Consider the following 21,009-nt stretch of genomic DNA (forward strand, 5'->3'; position numbering starts at 1 on the left):
GAGAGAGAGAGAGAGAGAGAGAGAGAGATGGATTGTTCTATAAGATTTTCTTTACCACAAGGAAGCACTCTGAATTTTTCTATGCAATTTTTTTCTTAAGGTGAAAACATAGGGCTTCCATCTATGAAATATATTTTATATCTAGTAAACTGTTGCTAAACATTCAAAGAACAAAAACAATAACAAAACAAGAAGAGCAACAACAAAGCACATGTTCTATAACAGAAAAAAAAATGTTTCTATCCTCAAATCATTAAATTTGCTAGAGTCTGATGGAATAAAAATGATAGGATGGACCACTTTCCCTGACAGATGCCAGTGAGTGGAGGAAAAAACAATGTGTTAAGCAGAACCCCGGCATACCATCAGTGATCTCTGGAGGAAACGAATGACAGTTATTCCCAAGTTATCAAATCCATGGAGGAATTTTAAATGACTTGGAAAAGTAATATCTGAGACTATTCTTCTAGAATTGGGGAACATTGCAACAGAATAATGGTGGTAGAGTGAAAATGTAGTATCATGGCTTAGAGGCACAAATAAGTACTGGGCCAAGAGAGGACATATAGTGTAGAATAGGTACCATGGCTGGTGGAAGGATCTGAAGCAGGAAAGGCAGAAAGGTGATATGATGGTGTATCGAATACCAGAATAATAATTTTGAACAGAGTGCAGAATAAAATGGCAGGGGTCTACTAAAAAAGGAAGAAGAAGAAGAGTGGATGCACTCTGTACATGTCTGCACCCTTGGGACCTATCTCAATCCTGACAGAACATGCAGAAGGCATTCCCATTCCCAAGTACACACTGCCTCACAGCTATGCCACACCCTTTCTCTGCACCATCTTCTGGCCTTCTCTAAGCCATAGATTCCAGAAGAAGAATTTGGCTCTGTCAGGTATAGTCACAATATGCTTACCTTGCACTTCTGGGTAGAGGGCCATGTAGAGCAGAGCCCAGCGTAATGTAGTTGATGTTGTCTCTGTTCCAGCAAAGAAGAGGTCCAAGGTGCTGCAGACAAGGTTTTCTTCATTGAAACTTGTAGTCTTCTCTGGGTACTAGAAAAGACAGCGTTTAGTTAGAACATTTGTGATTATTAAATACACAGGTTCTGAACCTGGGTAACGAATGCAAATGTTGCTATTTGAAGTGATGTTATCTTTAATCTCCTCAGGACACAATGAAATTGTAAGAGTTATCATGGTCCAAATACAAGAAGATTGACACATAGGGTCTTCTTCAGTCTTAGTAATGAGTTCAGAAGGATTTATTTGAAAATAATAATGCCTTGACCTCATTATAAGGCTTTTTTTTCTCCAACTGCTATAGGCTGACCAAAAGCTTCTAGTACTTGAGTGGACTAATATCAAGAAACTATTTTCTATGTGACTGTACTTTTGGAATAGTCACAATGCAAACATGACCAGGATAAACCCACCCACAGATATTTAGCTTCCATTATCAGCTAAGTCACTAAGTCACTATATGATTTTTAAACATTCTTTTCACATTTATCTGTTTCAGTCTATAAAATGAGGATAACACATACCCTTAACATGTCATATCAACTGTATGAGATGCAACAGATACATATAAAAAAACTCTACAAGTGGTTTTGTTGATTTCAGAAGGACTGAGATGAATTCTATGTATTTATTGGTCTCTTCATTAATATTTCATACCTAACACCTTCTGATTCTATCAAACCATATTTGCTGTATAATTCCTTCTTTTCTAACTTCCTCTAGAAGTATCATTGTTTACATTGCTTATAATTTTAATGCTCTCACACCTGTACTCCATATAGTGAAAAATTTGACTCCTTTTCTGAGAACAAAATGTTGTTACTATTGAAACTGTGTCAGGAAGATGAAATATGATAGAAGAAGAAAAGAAATTTACTATTATGTCCTGAGTAGAAAAGGAATTTATTAACTAATGAGTCAAAGCTCATAGGACAGATTCAGTGATGTGTATTTGCTAGAAGCCTATTTTGGTCTGAGCATTAAAAGTAGTGTTATAGTTTAAATTTAAAATGATCCCTACAGACTCAAGGTTTGAACACTTTGTTCCTAGCTGCTGGGACTATTTCAGGATAGTCTGGAACATTGGCAGGTGGTGTTCAACTGGAGGAATTTAGTCAATAGAAATGGGGTTCCTGTGGTTGCATTAAAGTCCTGGGTCCTCGCTAGTTTGAGATTCCTGGTCTACCATGAAATATATTTTCTCCACTGCGTCCTTTTCCATATATTTTCCTTCATGTTAGACCCCTTGAAAATATCAGCCAAAAATAGACCTTCAAATTCTTAAATTGTTTCTGCAAATTATTGTCACAAGATTCAAAATTACAAATACACACAACTGGCTGCATTCTCTTTGAGTGTACATGATTGAATGGTGTTTATAACTATACAATCATGAGAAGGTAGATGCCACATTTATACATTAAAACTAAACTCCAGAATTCAGCTGAGTTTTCCCTGTACACTTCAATATGCCTAAAATGGGTGAGTAATTGGCTTTATATTAACTCATCCAAAAATAGAGCTCTAAGGTTTAATTACTAATTTTTTTTATATATTTCTTTCATGTATTGGTAAAAAAGCAAGGAAAAGGATGAGAGGGAAGTATCAGCCTTTACAGTGAGGAAACTGTATTTCTAACACCCCTGAGTTAATACTAGCTATACAGATTAATATTTCACCTCACACAATATGTATTCACTGATAAGTGGATATTAGCCCAAAACTTAGGATACCCAAGATATAAGATACAATTTGCTAAACGCATGAAACTCAAGAAGAATGAAGACCAAAGTGTGGACACTGTGCACCTTCTTAGAATTGGGAACAAAACACCCAGGGAAGGAGTTACAGAGACAAAGTTCGTAGCTGTGATGAAAGGATGGACCATTTAGAGACTGCCGTATCCAGGGATCCATCCCATAAGCAGCTTCTAAACGCTGACACCATTGCATACACTAGCAAGATTTTGCTGAAAGGACCCAAATATAGCTGTCTCTTGTGAGACGATGCCGGGGCCTAGCAAACACAGGAGTGGATGTTCACAGTCAGCTATTGGATGTATCACAGGGCTCCCAATGGAGAAGCTAGAGAAAGTACCCAAGGAGCTAAAGGGATCTGCAACCCTATTGTTGGAACAACATGATGTACTAACCAGAACCCCGGAGCTCTTGTCTCTAGCTGCATATGTATCGAAAGATGGCCTAGTCGGCCATCAATGAAAAGAGAGGCCCATTGGACTTGCAAACTTTACATGCCCCAATATAGGGGAATGCCAGGGCCAAAAGAATGGGAATGGGTGGGTAGGGAAGTGGGGGGCGCTATGGGGGACTTTTGGGATAGCATTGGAAATGTAATTGAGGAAAATATGTAATAAAAATATTAAAAATCAAAAAAAAAAAAGAAGACAGAGGAAGGATCCAATACAGAAGATACCTGTGTTCTCTAGGAGTTTGGAGATGCAGCATCATAGTTTCCATTGCCTTTCAGTGAACCTTGTGTGGTAACTAAGAGTTAAAGTTGTGAGAACTGCAGGAGAAAAAATCCATGCCAAGTCAAACCCTAAGTGTGTGGTAGCCAGATGCATGATTGATTGAAAATTATTAAATGAATACATTGTCTCTATGAAAGAGACACAGAAGCATCTCCCTCACCTTTGTCATTTCCTTGAGGAAAGCATCAATGAAGTCTCTTGGTTCATCAGGGTTCCAGTCTTTCCGGTGATCATCAATCATACAAGAGACAAACAATTTCAGTTTTTCCCAGTTTCTGAAAACTCTCTGATGTGATCCAGGGATGTATTTCATTATCCATGGAAAGATATTATACAGCTGATTGGGAAAAATAAGATAGTCATGGAGACAACGTGGTAGTATTTTACAGTGTTTCCTAATATAGTCTTGTCTTTCTACATGCTTCTTACTGTGAAACTGTGGGACCAGCTTTTGTTTTCCTTCTCCTCATCCTTGAAAATATTTCAACTCCACCATGAAAAATATATTCAGCCTCCAAATATTTCTTAAAGTCCAACTGCCTGTTACATGCTATATAACACAACCTCTCTATCTGGACTTTGGTAGAGCACTCAACACTTTTATTTATTATACTATCAATGTCATTATAACTTATTTACCATATAATTTCCAGGAAAAATATTTATCAGTGTGATCACATGCTTGACTCTGTTACTTTCTATATTCGAAGGTTGTCCCTAGACTCAGAATTGCACAAAGTCTTTGGCATCTGCACATGCTACAGAATTGGCAACCCCCAAACCTTTATTATTTCTCTAAATAATCAAACCACAGCAGCCTTGAGAACACACTGAGTGCCCTGGTTCATATATTCATTGTGCCTGAAAAGTGTCCCTGATATTTCTCAACCATGCCCCTCACTTCATAAAGCATTGGTCAAGTCTCTTTGGAGATAGTTTACTTGATTATCCTTAAAGTGACAAGCATCTTCTCACTCCTCTGGTTCTCTGACATGACTTATTTCCCTTATGGGAAATTATCAATAAAAGTATTGTGCAAGTAACTATACATTCTGGTACCAGTACTGTGCTTTGAGCCACATATAAAACTGCAACCTTTACCCAAGTAAACTAAATGGTGAATGAGGTTTCAATAATATTTGTACTAAACAGATAGCATAACAAAACATAAATCAACAAGATTTAAAATAAGACATATGTGGGGGTGATTACTACCTCTCTAGCCTCTAGTAATAATAAGTTGTAACAGGTATAATAATAATATTAATGATGTTAATATTATTACAAAGTAGCATTGATAACATACAATGTGATAATGGGGTCTTCCTGTATCCAAGAGCAGTGAATAACAAGAGACATACAAAGCATTCCATAGAGGTCTGATGGACTGCTATCTATATTTGCTTGCACAGCTCTACCAGTTTGCTGACACCATGTTGCCTCATTTCCTATGCAGAAGGGCATTGTAAAAATTAATGAACTTTTGAAGTGATCTATCAAAATGACTGTTGTAATCTATCTTTCCAAGAACATTTATTATCACTCTGCCACCTTTATGTTTCCTTCTGAGATTATTTTTTACCCTAATACACACCTAGAAGTTGGCTGCACACCTTCTGATCTCCACTGACTTCCTAGCCCCTGCTGACTAGGATGAGAAAAACATGGAACTGCTGGACTTGTAACTACATGAATAAGCGTTATAACAAGGAACACAAGATAGTATAGTCACTAAGTGCAGCTGAGCTCATTCTTTATGCCCTGTTTCATACCTATAAGTTTTGTTATCCATTTCCTTAATTTTCAGTGAGCAAATCCCTGAACTTAAGGGAAAAGTGCTTGTGGGGATACCAAAAGTGAGAATTAATCCACTATTGGGTGCATCGTAGAGAATTTGATGGAATAAAAACAGAAGTTCTTAAAGAGAAAATGAACTTTTAATGGGCCAATAACTATGCTTTGGATTCATTCTTTCTGGAACCATGTGTATTCCCTGTATGGTAAATATGAAACATCTGCAAATGTTATGTCCACACTCCAGAAGATATGTCTGAGAAAGCATAAAGTGTAATACAGAAGCAGAAGTACACAATGCTATACAAAAGTCTCAAAAGGGCTCTAGGAAAAATGATAAGTGACTCTGGGGAGATAAGCAAACAATTGAATTTAATAAAAGACCCACAATAGGAAGTCAGCAATAGACAGGGACAGGTCAGCAAAATGAATGAAAATATCAGCAACGTTGTAGAAATGATCAGCAACAGAACACACATGCAGCAAGGGAACTGAGGTCTGTATAAAACAAAACATGAAGCAGATGTGTATCTTGGTCTTCATGTGAGACCTGAACAATTGGAGCAGGGGTATCCCAAAAGCTGTTGCCTGTACATGGAATATATTCTTCTAGCTGTACTGACTTGTCTGCCCTCAGTAGAAGAGGACACACCTAAGCTTTCAGAGTCTCGATAGACCAGGGTGTAGGAATACCTAGGGGACCCCCACTAACTCAGAGGAGAAAGGGAAGTGGGAGGGGAAGGTTTATGGGAGGAGGGGAGTGAGCAGGATGTAAATTAATATGTAAAATGTTTTTTAATAATAACTGAAGTTGTCAAAAATGTACACTGGAACACATCACTAACAGACTAAACTGCAGAAAATTATCAGGAATGTTGCACAATGCTGAGGGCACACTCCTTTCAAATATCCGTTAAGTAAAATAATGAGCATGACCATAATGTCTAAGAGAACAGAGTCACTATCTACACTGAAACCTAGATCAATATTTGTGTGATCTCAAAGAAGCAAATCTTAGTGGTAAAGATACCCACAAGAAAACAGTCTATAAGGCAAATAGAAATAGAGCAAGCTGATGTAATTATTCTGATATCTGGTAAAACAGATTTCAAACCCAAACACTAGTCAAAAGAGATTAAAAAAAAACTAATATTACCTAAAGGTAACACTAATCAATAAATCATAACAGTTGTAAATAAAAATGATCACACACACACATACACACACACACACACACACACATACACACACAGACTTTTTTCACACATGGTACACACATGATGGAAGAACCTACTTCTTAACGTTGTTGTCAGACTTGTGTGCACCCATATACATAACAAATGTATATATGTGTGCACACACACTAAATAAAAGACCATAGAAGTGTTTTAGAAACATACAAACATATATGCACACATCCTCAAATGTGTACATACCAAGATAGGGGACTAGAAGAAGGAAAACCAGGCTGATAAAATCAAGCACTTGAGGCTAATTTCACCTTACAACTGTCCAACTGTTTTCCATATTCACAGGAGTGGATGAGTGACCAGTAAGCTATGGAGAGTATTTGAGGAGGAGTAAGGGTTAGAGATACATAATGAGGCCTACTTGGAGTGACATTTGAACACCAAATGTTTATATTTTCTAGTTAAGAAGACTGATAGTATTAAGGGATATAGGAAGAGTGCATACTTCTGAATCTTTGTCCTATATGTCCAGATGCAAATATAAGACAAATTGAGTATGTCACATGGACACTGACATGGAACTGTTAGTAATAACACCATAAGCATAGGAACAACACACTTACCTAACCAAGGGGAAAACAATAACAGATTCAGAGAGTGCACTGCTAGTCTCCCGATAACAAAGATCAGTGCACAAAGAGAAATCACAAAACAAGGCAATGAGCTAGAAAGCAAATTCAGATAACTCTGAGAAAGGAAGATAGAGGCATCGGAAAAGAGAGTCCAAGTAAAAATTGTCATTTTCTAAGAGCCCAGCACTTACATATGTATGTATATAGATCAATATAAATATCAAAATTATTCAAATAAATGTTAGAAATGTTTTGTTATATATAAAGTTTCTTATAGTAGTCAAGAATTGGATTTGAAATGTATTTGAAACATTATACATTAGCTTTACAAGCCCTACTCTTCAAAGATATGCAAAGAAAAATGTTTACCTGACTTATCATTGTTGTCTCCAAATACATAACCTCATCCAGTAACCTCAGCATCTCCTGAAATCTACTGTCATGATAGTCAAAGCGCTCCCCAAAGGTGACAGAGCAAATGATATTGGAAACTGCATTGTTGATACTGAAGTGAGGGTTGAAAGGTTTTCCTGGATAGGGGGAGAGGGAGAAATGAGTCCTACAAAGTTATTGGTTTGTTTCTATTTCACATAATAAATCAACTTAATATGACAGAGAAATAAACATTCCAGAAATACACATGTAAGAGGCCCTGGTCAGAGCATACCAAGTGGTGTCTTACATGCACCAAGTACTCTGCTAATGCGTGGGAAGTCAGATTTATTACCAGGCCTTAGATACAATACTGGGCTTATTAACCCATTTCAGTTCTTAGCTGCTGAACAACTGGGCTGGGATCATGGCTAGATGCTCATTGTTCAATCCTCAGTGCCCAGACCTAGTGAAGGGCAAAAAGTATCACTTAGATAGGTAAATATTTAGTAAGAATCTACTCGATGGGTGAACCTGAGAGACGCACCTTCCTCCTCTCTTATGGCTTCCACTAGGTACGAGGCCTCCTCCTGCATACGCTCCTCTAAGCTCTTCTTTCCCAAGCCGAAGTTCCTCAGTGTCATCAGGGCAAACCTTCTTTGCTCCTTCCATGTCTGGCCACTGGAGAAGATCAATCCTGAAAAGAAGAGATTCAGCATTATGATATTATGGTCTAAAAGTACCTTGTGAATTATTTGTTGAACACATTTGTGAAGGAAAGGAAGAGGGCCAATGAGGGACTTGATTGCTGTCTAGACAGAAAATTAGAAAACAAGAGTCATGATGACTAACATGGTCTGAACATCTGCAACATCACACACTGATATTTCTTAAATATTATGTAATCTATTTTTCTTTAAAACTCCTAATGCTTTTTATGACCAGCAACAGGTCCATTCTAATTGCTGCAAGAGAAAATGAAGAATACATATCAATTACACTTTTTAAGGGAAAACAGCTGTTTCCCAACATGGTTCATCTCTCCTGGTTCCAGTGTAGACAGAAAGGTCTACAAAGTTCTGTTACCCTGAATAACAGGAATTAAATAAAGGATAAGACAAGACACATAAATCAAAGAAATAAGAAAGACATTTTAAGTGGGGAGGGTCTTGGTAAAACAAGCTTTAAAAGATGAAAAAATGACTCAGTAAGGTCAGAAGCACATGTAATTCACATAGGAAAAAAAAGGAGGCAAACATTCTAGTGTGCTCAGCATTTACCAAGTATTTCTTGGAACATGCAATGCCATACTCAAGTCTATTTGTAACTTTCAGAAAAATCATGAACATTTTAAACACAACACTTGGTCTCTCTTCTCCTTACACATCCAAAATGGGACACTTTCAGCATACAGAAATGCTCAGTCAGCAACTCAGAGACATCCTTCATGAAAATCTTTCTTAGTCTCACCTGGCATTCCGCAATTTCAGATTTCCTTCCTAACTCTTTAGGTCAAATTTCCCACAAATTTTGGTGTCTTGTTTTCTTCTATCAACTCTTGGAATATTGGAGTTGTTCGAGACTGCTCCACATCTCTTTTTGATGCATATTCTATTTTAGGAAATCTCATCATATCTACTATTTAAATGTCCTCTGCTGACACTCATATAAAGTGTACATTCCACAGACGTGCACGTGACTACTTGATTTTGGCAGTTACAAGCATTTAGATTCAGCACATCAGTGACAGAAATTATTATGCATTCCTGAAAGTCCCAACAGAAGCTAGCACTGCCAACTCCTTATCATCTCTCATTGTTCCTCCTTATATGTGCTGTTCCCACAGGAGCCACTCTTCTGGTAATTCCCCTGAGATCCTTGATCTCCTGCCATCTGCAAACATCATCAGGTCATGCAGTTTCTTTCTTGAATAATTTGGTCCATGTGTCTGCTATGCCACCATCAGTGAATAATCAAATTTCTTTACTTCTGAACTTATTTTTCAAAATCCCATCTTTTCTAACCTACAGTGACAATTTCATGCCATCTTCCATTTGGTAACTGACAACTTAAACGATTCTCAGAGTGTGCAGTGTGTGATCTTCTCTGCTCAACACCACTCCTGCTGTTCACATGAAAACAAATATCTAGGCTCTTCCTAGCCAAATGTATGAGTTTGTTTCTACTTAATTATGCCATTTAGATACTATGCTTACAACACTGGACATCTTCACAGTTTCTAAAGGCCCTAGTCCTACTTGTTATTTCAGGGATATTCTGGCTCTGTTAACTGTTTTTCCATGTTATTGAATGAGTGTCCTTACTTATAGAAGTTTTACCTGAATCTCAGTATATCTTAGAAGCTACTATTGAATGGCAGCTCTCCTTAACATTGTAGACATATGTGATTTAATTAGCTAACTACACCAGGGTTTTTCATTTTATGGAGTGCATGTTATATAAAGATACAGATTTTCATCTATTATATTCTCTATTAATAACTTATGCCCAGCTCTGTGCTTCTCATAGCAGAAAACATAGTGAATGATAAACAATTAGTGGTTGATTGTCTCAGAATAATTATGAAATGTTTAAAACTATGGTAGGTTAATGCACATGAAGTTCTGCTTCCAATTTTATATCATGTAACTTGATTTAATAATAATACTGAGTACTTATACTATGTTAATCTAATGCTCTCTGGAAGGATAGAGGTCCCTGTGTGGCATGGCTTAATAACAGAGTGTAAGAAGCTTTAAACAAGATGAACAGCAGGAGGAGAAAGGTTACTCACACTCATTTTCTAGGACAGAGGGTTGGCACAGAGTAGGGAAAACAGGAGAACAGTGTGTCTGTCTGTGGCAGGGTGTATGATTACTTTGTATCAACACATTTAGAGTTCGTTTTTGAAAGACATGTGGATTCTTTCAATTTATATTAGGGATGACATGGTTAAATCCTTCAATGGATGTTCATAGCATGTTCTTATTTATAATAGCCAGATGCTGGAAAGAACCCAGATGTCCTTCAACAGAGGAATGGATACAGACAAATGTGGTATATTTACAAAATGAAGTACTACTCAGCTATTAAAAACAATGACTTCATGAAATTCATTATCATTATCATCCTTAGTAAGGTAACTCAGTCACAAAAGAACACACGGTATTCACTCACTGATAAGTGGGTATTAATCTAAAAGCTTGGAATACCCGAGATACAATTCACAGACCACATGAAGTTCAAGAGGAAAGATGACCAAAGTGTTGATGCTTCAGTCCTTCTTAGAGGGGAGAATGGAATACTCAAGGGAAGAAATACAGAGACAGAGTATGGAGCAAAGACTGTAGGAAAGGTCACCCAGAGACTGCTCCACCTGGAAATCCATCTCATATACAGACACTAAACCCAGACACTATTGCAGATGCCAAGAAGTGCTTGTCGACAGGAACCTGATATAGCTGTCTCCTGAGAGACTCTTCCAGAGCCTGACAAATACAGAGCTTGAATGCTTGCACCAAACCATTGGACTGAGCACAGGATCCCCAATGGAGGAATTTGAGAAGGACTAAAGGAGCTGAAGGGGTTTGCAACCCCATAGGAAGAACCACAATATCAACCAACCAGAACCCCCAGAGCTCTCAGGGACTAAACCACCAACCAAAGAGTACACATGGAGGGACCCATGGCTTCAGCCACATATGTAGCAAAGGATGGCCTTGTTATGCATCAATAGGAGGTCCTGTGAATCATTGGTCCTGTGAAGGTTCAATGCTTCAGTGTAAGGAAATGCCAGGGCAGGGAGATGGGAGTGGGTAGGGGGAACATCCTCATAGAAGCAGGGGGAGGGAGGATAGGTTATGGGTTTTCCGGAGGGGAAATTTGAAAAGGAAACGACACTTGAAATGTAAATAAATAAAATATCTAATAAAAAAAGAAATGTAACCTCACACTTCCTAAAAGATGGCAATTCAAGATAGGGTTGGTTTATGGGATTGTTGGAACAGGCCCCTATAATGCATCATTAACATTGTAACACACTTTGTGTTGCTCAATAAACTTATATAAACTTACCATTTTTATTAGAAATACGTTCTTGCATAACACTTAGAGGACGATTCATAATGTTTTGTTCCATGTGAGTAAAGGCTTCTTTGATTAAGGGCAGTCCAGTTATGATCACTGAAGTTATGTCACCAAGATTCAGGCTAAAAATATTCCCATATTTCTTCACCAACTGAAAAATACATCAATAGTTATAGTTAAACGTGCATGTGTCTGTGTATCCAGGATGTAAGGCAAGTGTGAAGCTAATTTGATTCATGTTGACAGGTTTCTGTGAGGGCTGTGTATGTGACACTTGTGACATATGCTCTTTTCCAATTTCAGATCCCCATTATGGATGAGTAAGATATCATCCCACCCCCACCCTCCTCACAAGCTTCTCTGGTTAAGAAGGACACTGACACTGAGAAGAGAGCCTTGTTTTGTTTCTGGCTTCTAGTCACCCACTGCATCGCTGAGAAATGAATGGACTCTGTGTTCACAGGCTCAGGGATAAAAGTGCAGGGCAAAATCTAGGGCAAGAACCCACCAGTCCCAGAGAGCCACACCCACTGAATGGGTGCTCAGTATGCTTTGTGTTTTATTTCATTTTTTATAACTGTTTTACTATAGTCAGAATTTTCTTCATCTTACTAAATAGGAAAAGGAATTGTAAATGAAGCAATACAGTCAAGAAAGAGGTTTTTGCCTGGTGGAGGTACTCTACCAAGTGTTACATAATATTTATGGAAAAAATGGCTTTGGATGTTCATAAGACTGGAAGTTTACTGTTAGTTAAAGAGTGGGTACCAGGTATGAGTGTGTGGGTGAGGGAGTTTGGAGGAAGGAGAAGAGGTAGCTGCAGACAATGAGACCATCCACGAGGATGCAGGACATAACAGGTTTGTGCAAAGCTGGAAGCATGTGTGATCAGTTTTAAAGATCCTTCCACTTGTGCATTTATAACTCAGCCCTGTGTTGGTCCACCTCCGCTTTAGCTCATCCTGGGTGTTATCAGTAGTACCAAACTGAATTAAATTCTTCTAGGCATTTGTGGTCCTCTGTCCTTCCTCTCCTTATCTTCATTTACTTACATTCTATCACATCAACCACTAAGCCTTGGACCTTTGTAAACCATGTCAAAGAAAATGTAATGATTTGGTCTCACTATTGGATCTTACAACATATTATAGATAATGACTTAGACTCCGTGCTTCTGTTGTTCTTTATTCGGAGTCCTTGACAACTTCATTAAGTCTTAGATCCATTTGATTCATAAGGCAGAACCAGCAAGCGTGTATCTTTTCTTTTGAAAGATACCAGACTTAGGTACATACAATGAAAAGGAATTGACTTTGCCTTGATCAATGTGTTGAAAGCTTTTATGGCACATAATTTATTGACTAATTTTCAATATCAACAAAGAAGTTATCTGGCTTAAGTATATCCTAACTAACAATGTGAACCACATAGATTCTGTACTTCTATCAATGGTATTCAGCATCTGAGACTAAGTATTGGGTGAGTATCTTTTTTCTATCTTTACCAGCTCTCTGCCCTTGTATGTGTCTATTTCAACCAAAGTTCATCAGTAAGTTTTAAGTAAGTTTTATCTTATAATGCACCAAGTGAAAATGTGTAAGTCCTGACCCTTACAATGCTCAAATTTGTCATCCCTTCAGTCAGTTCATCTATGTGTATTTAATTACCCAGAAGACTTTTGGGCATACATCATAAGGCAGCCACAGCCAATTTTACTGCACATTCAGTACATCATGTGAAGATTAAAACAAGCTATTTTTTAAGGTGCTTCTAAAGGGTAAAATAAGAGGTAAACATTGAAAATAATAATAGGAACACAAAGAACAACGAATTGAAATAAGAGACATAAAATTTAACAAAAGAAATAAGATACATCAAGCTTAATACCAGAAGTAAGTCTCCACATGGATTATGGAAGAACAAAATGAGGCTGAATTAAAATAGAAGCTAAGGATTAGTGAAAAAAAATGAGCCATGAATACAAATGACTCAGCTCTATTGAAGTCCTTACTGAACAACAGAAAAGGAACACCCAAGAAGCAAAAAGAAAAACAGCCACAGTTCCTCCTCCCTTAGTGGTAGATGAGAAGGTCTGCTAGTATGAATTCTTAGAGCTCTGTGTAATAAGCTGTGGGCATGTGTTTGTGTGTGTGCATGTGTGTGTGCAGGCGTGCGCACATGTGTGTGTGTGTGTGTGTGTGTGTGTGTGTGTGTGCGTGTGTGTGTGTGTATCTGTGTGTGTGCCATAGGTCAACCTCAGGTTTCATATTCAAGAGCTGCCCACTTTGTTATTTGAGTAATTCATGAGCACTGAGTAGGCATGGCTGGCTAGCTGGTGAACTTCAGGAGTTTGGCTGTCTTCTCTTTTCTAACCCTGAATTTACAAAGACAAGCTACTATACCTCACTCTTATAGATTCTGGGGACTGAACACATAATCTCAGTCCTACATGATGAACACTTTGCCAGTGGAACGCCTGCCCTTTCTTGTGAACTTTAAGGTTATTGTACTTTTTAAAGTCACTTGTTTGCATCTTTTAAACATTTTTTAATGAGTATGTGATACTCATTTTTCCATTGATATGAAGAAACTGCCTACTAATTCAGAAAACTTTAATAAACAGTGGAAGTACAACTTTATTTTCATTATGATCAAGTGTAGAAATGCAGATGAACAATTATATGAAATTGTTTCTGAGTGGGTAAGTGTAAGTGTGTGGCAGTGAATATGTTCATGGTCTGGTGACTCTTTGTCTCATTTGCAAAATTGTGTGTTTAAGTGTTTCTTTCAATTTGCACAGGCCGTACTTTGTTTTCTTTTGCTGTGATAAAACACTGACTAAAATCAGTTTGTGAAGAAAAGGTTTAGTCTTACAAGAGATATTCCATCATCAAGTGAAGGAATGATATCATTTCAGTGGCTGGTGCCTCTTATAGTAAATAGCAAGCAAGAGCAAATGCCCGCACACCCATCTGATGGAGATAATTCCTGAACAACCGAGGATTTCTTTCTACCATGTAATGCATATGTTTTGTCAAATTGACAAAAACTAAGCGATGAAGGATTTATTACTTTTATGTTGAAAATAATTTTTATTCAATAAATAAATATAAAATAAATCTATGGAAATATTAGTAACAGTGATTATTAGACATTATAGACCACAGTGTCCCTTGAAATTTTCAGACTATATATCTGATCTTAACTATAACACCATGCACATGTATTCATTTATGCACAATTGTGTAAATTCCTTTGAGGTCGTTAATTCCTCTTCAGAATGACAGTCTCATTGGTCACCTTCTGAGATAGGCTGATGGTGTAGAAAAATATTCAATACACAGCCTAAGATGACATCTACTATAATCCTCCTAGAAATTGAAAGGGAGATGAAGACATTTCCTTTCTTAGAGGAAATGGTGTTTTAGCCAAGTTTTAAATGGTGAGGATGTAAACAAAACATATACAGTATAAAGGCCCAAATACTCATATTGTGGCTCAGGCAGTAGAATACATAGACTGGAGAATGAATATGTGCAGGAATATAGAAGAAAAGCCTCATTAGAGCATACCAGCTAAAAGTCAGGACCAGGTGATAAGGAATTCCAATCCTTTCACTTCAAGTAGTTCACAGTCCTATTCAGCATGCAAGTCAAAGGAGGTCAATGAATTATTAGATGAAGTAAAGCTAGAAATTGCCTGGGAGAACCAGGAACAGGGGCACTCTCCTTGATGAAATATCTGCTAAGACAAATCCCATGAAAAGTAATGTTACTGGGATTCTTTAGGCCAAAAACTTTCACCACCAAAAGTCACAAGTGAACACTCTTCATTTCCATCAAGAAGTGTGAATGGGTTTGTGACAGAGGTGGCACAATGGTACTCAAGACATTGGACTGAGGAACATCTGACCTCTTTCTATCTCAATTCTGCTTCTTGCTATATGTTTGATTTAGGAGAAAATATGAAAACACACCCATAAATGGATAAAAAACTAACTGGACTGGGAAGACTCTCCCCCACCTTTATTACATCACAAGCCACTGTTGGGACACCAGACACATCAGTTAAGTTCTCTAGTCACATTTAATTCTGAAGCAAAACAAGCAAATAAACTCAGACAAGATCAGATAAAAGCATGATTTTGTACTCTTGCAAATCATGGCAGCACCTGACAGAGGTGGAACTCAAACCAAAGTTTATTTTCTTTAAACAAGAGCCAAAAGAAGTATAGCCAACAAGACAAAGTCCTCTTATCATTTTGCCTTTGTGTCCTGTAGTGGAACACCAAAAGGTGAGACTTTAACCCTATAAAAGGCTGTCATTGTAGCATCCCTGGATACAACATTGCTAGTCTTACCTATGTGGGGTAGCTTAATTGTGATTTTCACAGTTGAAGTTCTATAAGGAAAATCCCCAGTGGAGTCTGGGACAGAACTCTGATTTCCATTCTGTTCTTACATTAATACTAATATTGCTTCCTCATGAAATAAATATGGGCAAATCTCTGACCTCTATTCTCCTTCAGATTGTATCGTGGTCTATGGCTCTTTCTTTATACAAAGCTACATTGATTAGACTGTGATTATACCCCAGGAAGAATAGGAAACACAAATGGGGTTGATCAAATTCACAATACAGAGACTTGTCAGCTAAATTTACAAGTGAACAACCCTTCACAAAAGTGAGTATTCATATCCTCAGCAGATTACCTCTGTGAATAAAATATGTATCCAGTGTACAGCAAAAATATGACACACTGCACAAAATGTTCACAATCCAGTCTAAAACAACTTGCCTTACCAAAAACCAAGACAATCTCAGCTTTATCAATGTGGCACAGATATTTATGTTATAGGAGAGTGAAATATTTCAAAGTGCTATTATCCAAATGGTAGGAATTTTTAAGAGAGAAATGAAAGTCATATAGACAAATCACCTTAGGCATGTGAATACGAACCCACAGAGACAGAAGCAGCAGACACAGGGCTTATATGGGTTTGTACCAGGTCCTCTGCTTATATACTACAGCTTTTTAACACTTTTATGGTGCTCCTAAGTGTGAGAATAAGTGGGCCTCTGATTCTTGGGCTTACACTCAGGATTTTTTTCCTCCTGCAGGGTTGCTGTGTCAAACTTTGATATAAGTTTTGCTTTATCTTACTATATTTTATCTGTCATGTTTGTTTATCTCTTAGAGGGCTGTTTTTTTTTTTTTTCAAATGAGGTAGAGAGAAAGTGGATCTGGAGGCAAGTGGAGTGGGGAAGAGCTAGAAAGATTGAAGTGGGTGAAACCTTTGATAAGGATATATTGTATGAGACAAAGTATTTTCAATAAAAAAAATTAAAGATACAGAGAGGAGGCAAAGGAAATGTGAGCACAGAAAGCTCCCGGGTTCTCAGTGCAGATCTGTGCAGAAGAGATCTGCAGTGGAGTGATGTGAGAACAACCACTGGTAGGGCAAGGGTGAGAAGCAGGTGAACCCTGCATAGCACAAAAAACATAGCAATGGAAAACAGCAAGAGCCAGCACCAAAGATATTACAGCGGTGCCTGGGTCTGGCTGTCTGCCAAAGACAGGAAAGAGAAAGGGTAGATGAGAACATTATTGAGCAATTATAGAAACTTCCTAGTATAACAAACCACAAACGTGCCATGAAGAACCCAACAGCACAAAGCCCCAAGTGAAGCAAAGCAACCAATATCAGCAGGAAAGCTACAATCCCATAGAAATCTATTGAAAGCAGAGAGAAATTAGTTTAGCACTTCTGGAGAAACTAGAAAGGTGAAAATGAAGTCGGGGGGGGGGCATTAGAAACATAAGTGCAACAGAGAGTCATCTAGTGTTATACACTCAGGAGAAAGACAGTGTGGTCAGAAGAAAGACAGAGCTAAAGGAGGATGAGTAAGGGCCAGAGACAACAGGCTTTTATGACTTTGAGTTCCAGCTGCACAGGGCACTGAAGAGCAAGTTAGAGTCTAATATGGTTCTCAGTGTGTGTGAAGACAACACCTGAGACATCAGTATCATAGAGGGGAGACAGGGATCTTTTATGCTTGTGGTCGCTTTGTGGTCCTGTGGAAAATGGTGATAGCAAAATCTCATCAGCTGCCCCTGCCTATTGCATAGCACAGAGCTGTGGCTGGAAGAATGATAAAAGAGATTTAAGAAAGACTGAGGGAGTTGAGTAGGTTTGCAACCCCATAGGGGGAGCAACAGTATCAACCAGCCAACCCCCCTGAAGCTCCCAGGAACTGGACCACCAAGCAAAGAATACACACGGAGCGACCCATGGCTACTACTACATAGGTGGCAGAGGATGGCCTTGTTGGACGTCAGTGGGAGGAGCGACCCTTGGTCCTGAGGGTGTTCAATGCCCCATTGTAGGGGAATCCAAGGCTGGAATGCAGGAGTGAGTAGGTGGTTGGGGAAGCACCTTCATAGAGGCAGGGGAGGGGGATAAGATAGGAGGTTTCTGGAGAGGAACCTGGAAAGGGGGTAACATTTGAAATGTAAATAAAGAAAATATCCAATAAAAGAGGAAGAAAAAGAAAGACTGAATGGGGATAAAAATGTAACTACTCAGAAAGTGTCCAAAAAACACACAGGGAAGGAAAAAGAGAAAAATAAATAGGTTAAAGTAAGTAAGAAAAAAATATGGGTGTATGCCTTTAAATAGTAACAATCAGAGTCAGACATCACTAGTACTGGGAAGTGACAGGGATAATCAAACATGGCTGGAGTATTCACTATCTAAGCAGAGAAAATAACTATAGATAAAGTGGGAAGATGGTCATATACCAAAAGGACACTATTTCAGTCTTTCATGCACACTATGTGCACATAACAGTCTTTCCAATTCAAGCAGGAGAGCTTCCAGAATGGAGTGGAAAAACAGGCAGACTTCCTGTGGAGCTGGAGACACCTTTCCCAGGGGTTGAAAAAGTTAGTAGGTGAACAGTCAGCAAGGACTGACAGGACAAACAAAGATCAATAAGAAAACTGATTATTTGTAGACAACTTCAATCAAGAGAAAAACACATTTTGTTTTCTCTACAGGCACTCTAACAAACTAAGATGAGGTACCACTTCTGTACCCATATCTGAAATTGAAAGGGCTTATTTATCTAGATTTATTATCATTCCTTTAATATGCCATGGTTTAAAGACTTAAAATCACATACAGGGAGTTCTCTGACCGTAACAGAATAACAACGGGAGCAAAGCCCTTCATACAAGAGTAAGAAAATCTCCAACTATTTGAAAATCGAACAACGTATTTCTTAAAAGAGGACACAGGTTCTGAGTTCTGGATATCAGGTTGTGATCACCAGTCTTTGAACCTGGTCTTCTGTTCTAGTCTCAGTAAGTCCCCTTTTCCTGTAGCGCAGGATTAAGTCAAGACAGACAAAGCAAGACACCCTCACCCCTTCCTACCGGCTGGATTGCGAGGTGGGGTTGCCCAAAGTCCAACTGGAATATGTTGCCCACGAAAGGCAGACCCCAAGGCCCCGGGGGATAGTTCTTGGGGCGCCGGTTTTTGAAGTAGTCAGCCAGGAGCAGGAAGGTGACTGCAGCCACCAACAGAGTCCTGGGATGGAGCGCTGCCCAGATCGTGGCTACCAGGGAGCCCGCAGCAGCAAGCATGGCTAAACTGCAGCTGGTTTGTCTGAGGAATGAAGTTCTGAGCTGCGGCAAGTCCCAGGTGCTAACAACAAGGGCACCCTATTAAACCGGTCCCCTCATTAGTCCCTCCCTATCCCTTTCTGTCCACTCCCCTTTGCTCCTCCGGTTTCCTCCCTGGAGCTGGACTCTCACAGGCAGTGACAAAGCTTCTGAGAGTAGTTTCCAATCTGCTGGAACCAGAGAACAGGAGCACCCCTGATCACGTGCACAGAGCTCTTCTCTCCGCCCCTTAGAGCTTTTACCCATTCCTTCCCAAACTTCCCTGCCATGCTTTGCTCTGCCCTGCAGATGCCCAGACTGCTTCTATAGTGGCTAGATCCATGGCACTGGGTTCCCACAAGAACATATAGGAAATACAGTTTTAAAAGGCACCAGTAGATATGAAAAAGTGAAACCGGGAAATCTCAAGGTGTCCCCACCCTAGAAAAATTATTACAGGCAACTAAAGGCTACTGAAAGGGAGAGTTAGCCTTCCCCAGACAGGAGCCTTTTGTTTTTCAATACTAAGTGTCCAGCCCTGAGCCCATATACATTTATATTCATATGATATATATGTATATATAATCAATTAAAGAGGACATCAATTTGAGAGGAAGTAAGTGGGGAGACAAGGGCAAGATTGGAGGGAAGAAAGGGAAGAGGGTGAAAGGGTATAATTATATTGTAATAAAAATGTTAAATAATAATTGAGCAGGGAGTGGTGGCACACACCTTTAATCCCAGCACTCTGTGGGCAGAGGGATGCAAATCTCTGTTAGTTCAAGGCCAACCTGGTTTACATAATGAGTTTCAGGACAGGTAGAACTACTTAGTGAGACACTGTCACAAAAAACACCACCAGCAGCACCAGCAGCAGCAGCAGCAGCAGCAGCAACAACAACAACACTAATAGTAATACTAAAAGGCAGTCTAAGATAGATTGTGTTTCAGTCAATAAGTCTTTCCCTCTGAGGAGACAATTGTGGTTGTAAGGTTTGTGATTTGCTTGTACCCCAGAAAGCACCATGGATATCTGGGAGCCTGTGGTATAAGCAAACTTTCCCAGTGACTGCAGTGTACCTGGGAAACCAAGCTAATCCTAGTAACAGAGTGGCAGGCAGCATTCTCACCTCCTTGCAACACATCACTTTGTTTTAACAGAGGTGTGCTTGGTGTGCCCATGAATGTTTAATGAACACTTGTTGGAAAAACACTTTTGTCCTGATCATTGTTATTACTATTTTTATTATTGTGGATCTGGGGACTTAACTTAGAGACCTATAACAAGGCTATTTATTGTAAAATTAACTGTTTGTTTGTTTGTTTGTTTGTTTGTTTGTTTTTTCAAGACAGGGTTTCTCTGTGTAGCCCTGGCTGTCCTGGAACTCACTCTGCAGACCAGGCTGGCCTTGAACTCAGAAATCTGCCTGCCTCTGCCTCCCAAGTGCTGGGATTAAAGGCATGCACCACCAGAGCCCGGCGTAAAAGTAATTTTTGTTTGCCAGATGGAATTGTCATCTTGCAGGCTTACTGCTGAATAAATTCACACTTTCTACCTCATTCTTTTTTTTTTATTACGTATTTTCCTCAATTACATTTCCAATGCTATCCCAAAAGTCCCCCATATCCCCCGCCCACTTCCCTACCCACCCATTACCATTCTTTTGGCCCTGGCATTCCCCTGTATTGGGGCATATAAAGTTTGCAAGTCCAATGGGCCTCTCTTTCCAAGGCAAAAGACACCATCAATAAG

At 38.9% G+C, this 21,009-nt stretch overlaps 1 protein-coding gene across 1 annotated transcript; it reads right to left on the minus strand.

Moving 5' to 3' along the window:
- Positions 1-803: 803 nt before the first annotated feature.
- LOC110293364 (cytochrome P450 2J6) lies at positions 804-19,449 on the minus strand. Its single transcript, XM_029476787.1, has 6 exons — positions 19,029-19,449; positions 11,579-11,741; positions 8,052-8,201; positions 7,502-7,662; positions 3,677-3,853; positions 804-1,058 (listed from the first exon to the last, which is right to left on the minus strand). Exons 1-6 carry the CDS (start codon positions 19,236-19,238, stop codon positions 819-821), a joined length of 1,101 nt encoding a protein of 366 aa, XP_029332647.1. The 5' UTR covers positions 19,239-19,449; the 3' UTR covers positions 804-818.
- Positions 19,450-21,009: the final 1,560 nt, after the last annotated feature.

The sequence above is a fragment of the Mus caroli genome, chromosome 4, assembly GCF_900094665.2.
Source record: "Mus caroli chromosome 4, CAROLI_EIJ_v1.1, whole genome shotgun sequence".
NCBI classification, from domain to species: Eukaryota; Metazoa; Chordata; class Mammalia; order Rodentia; family Muridae; genus Mus; species Mus caroli.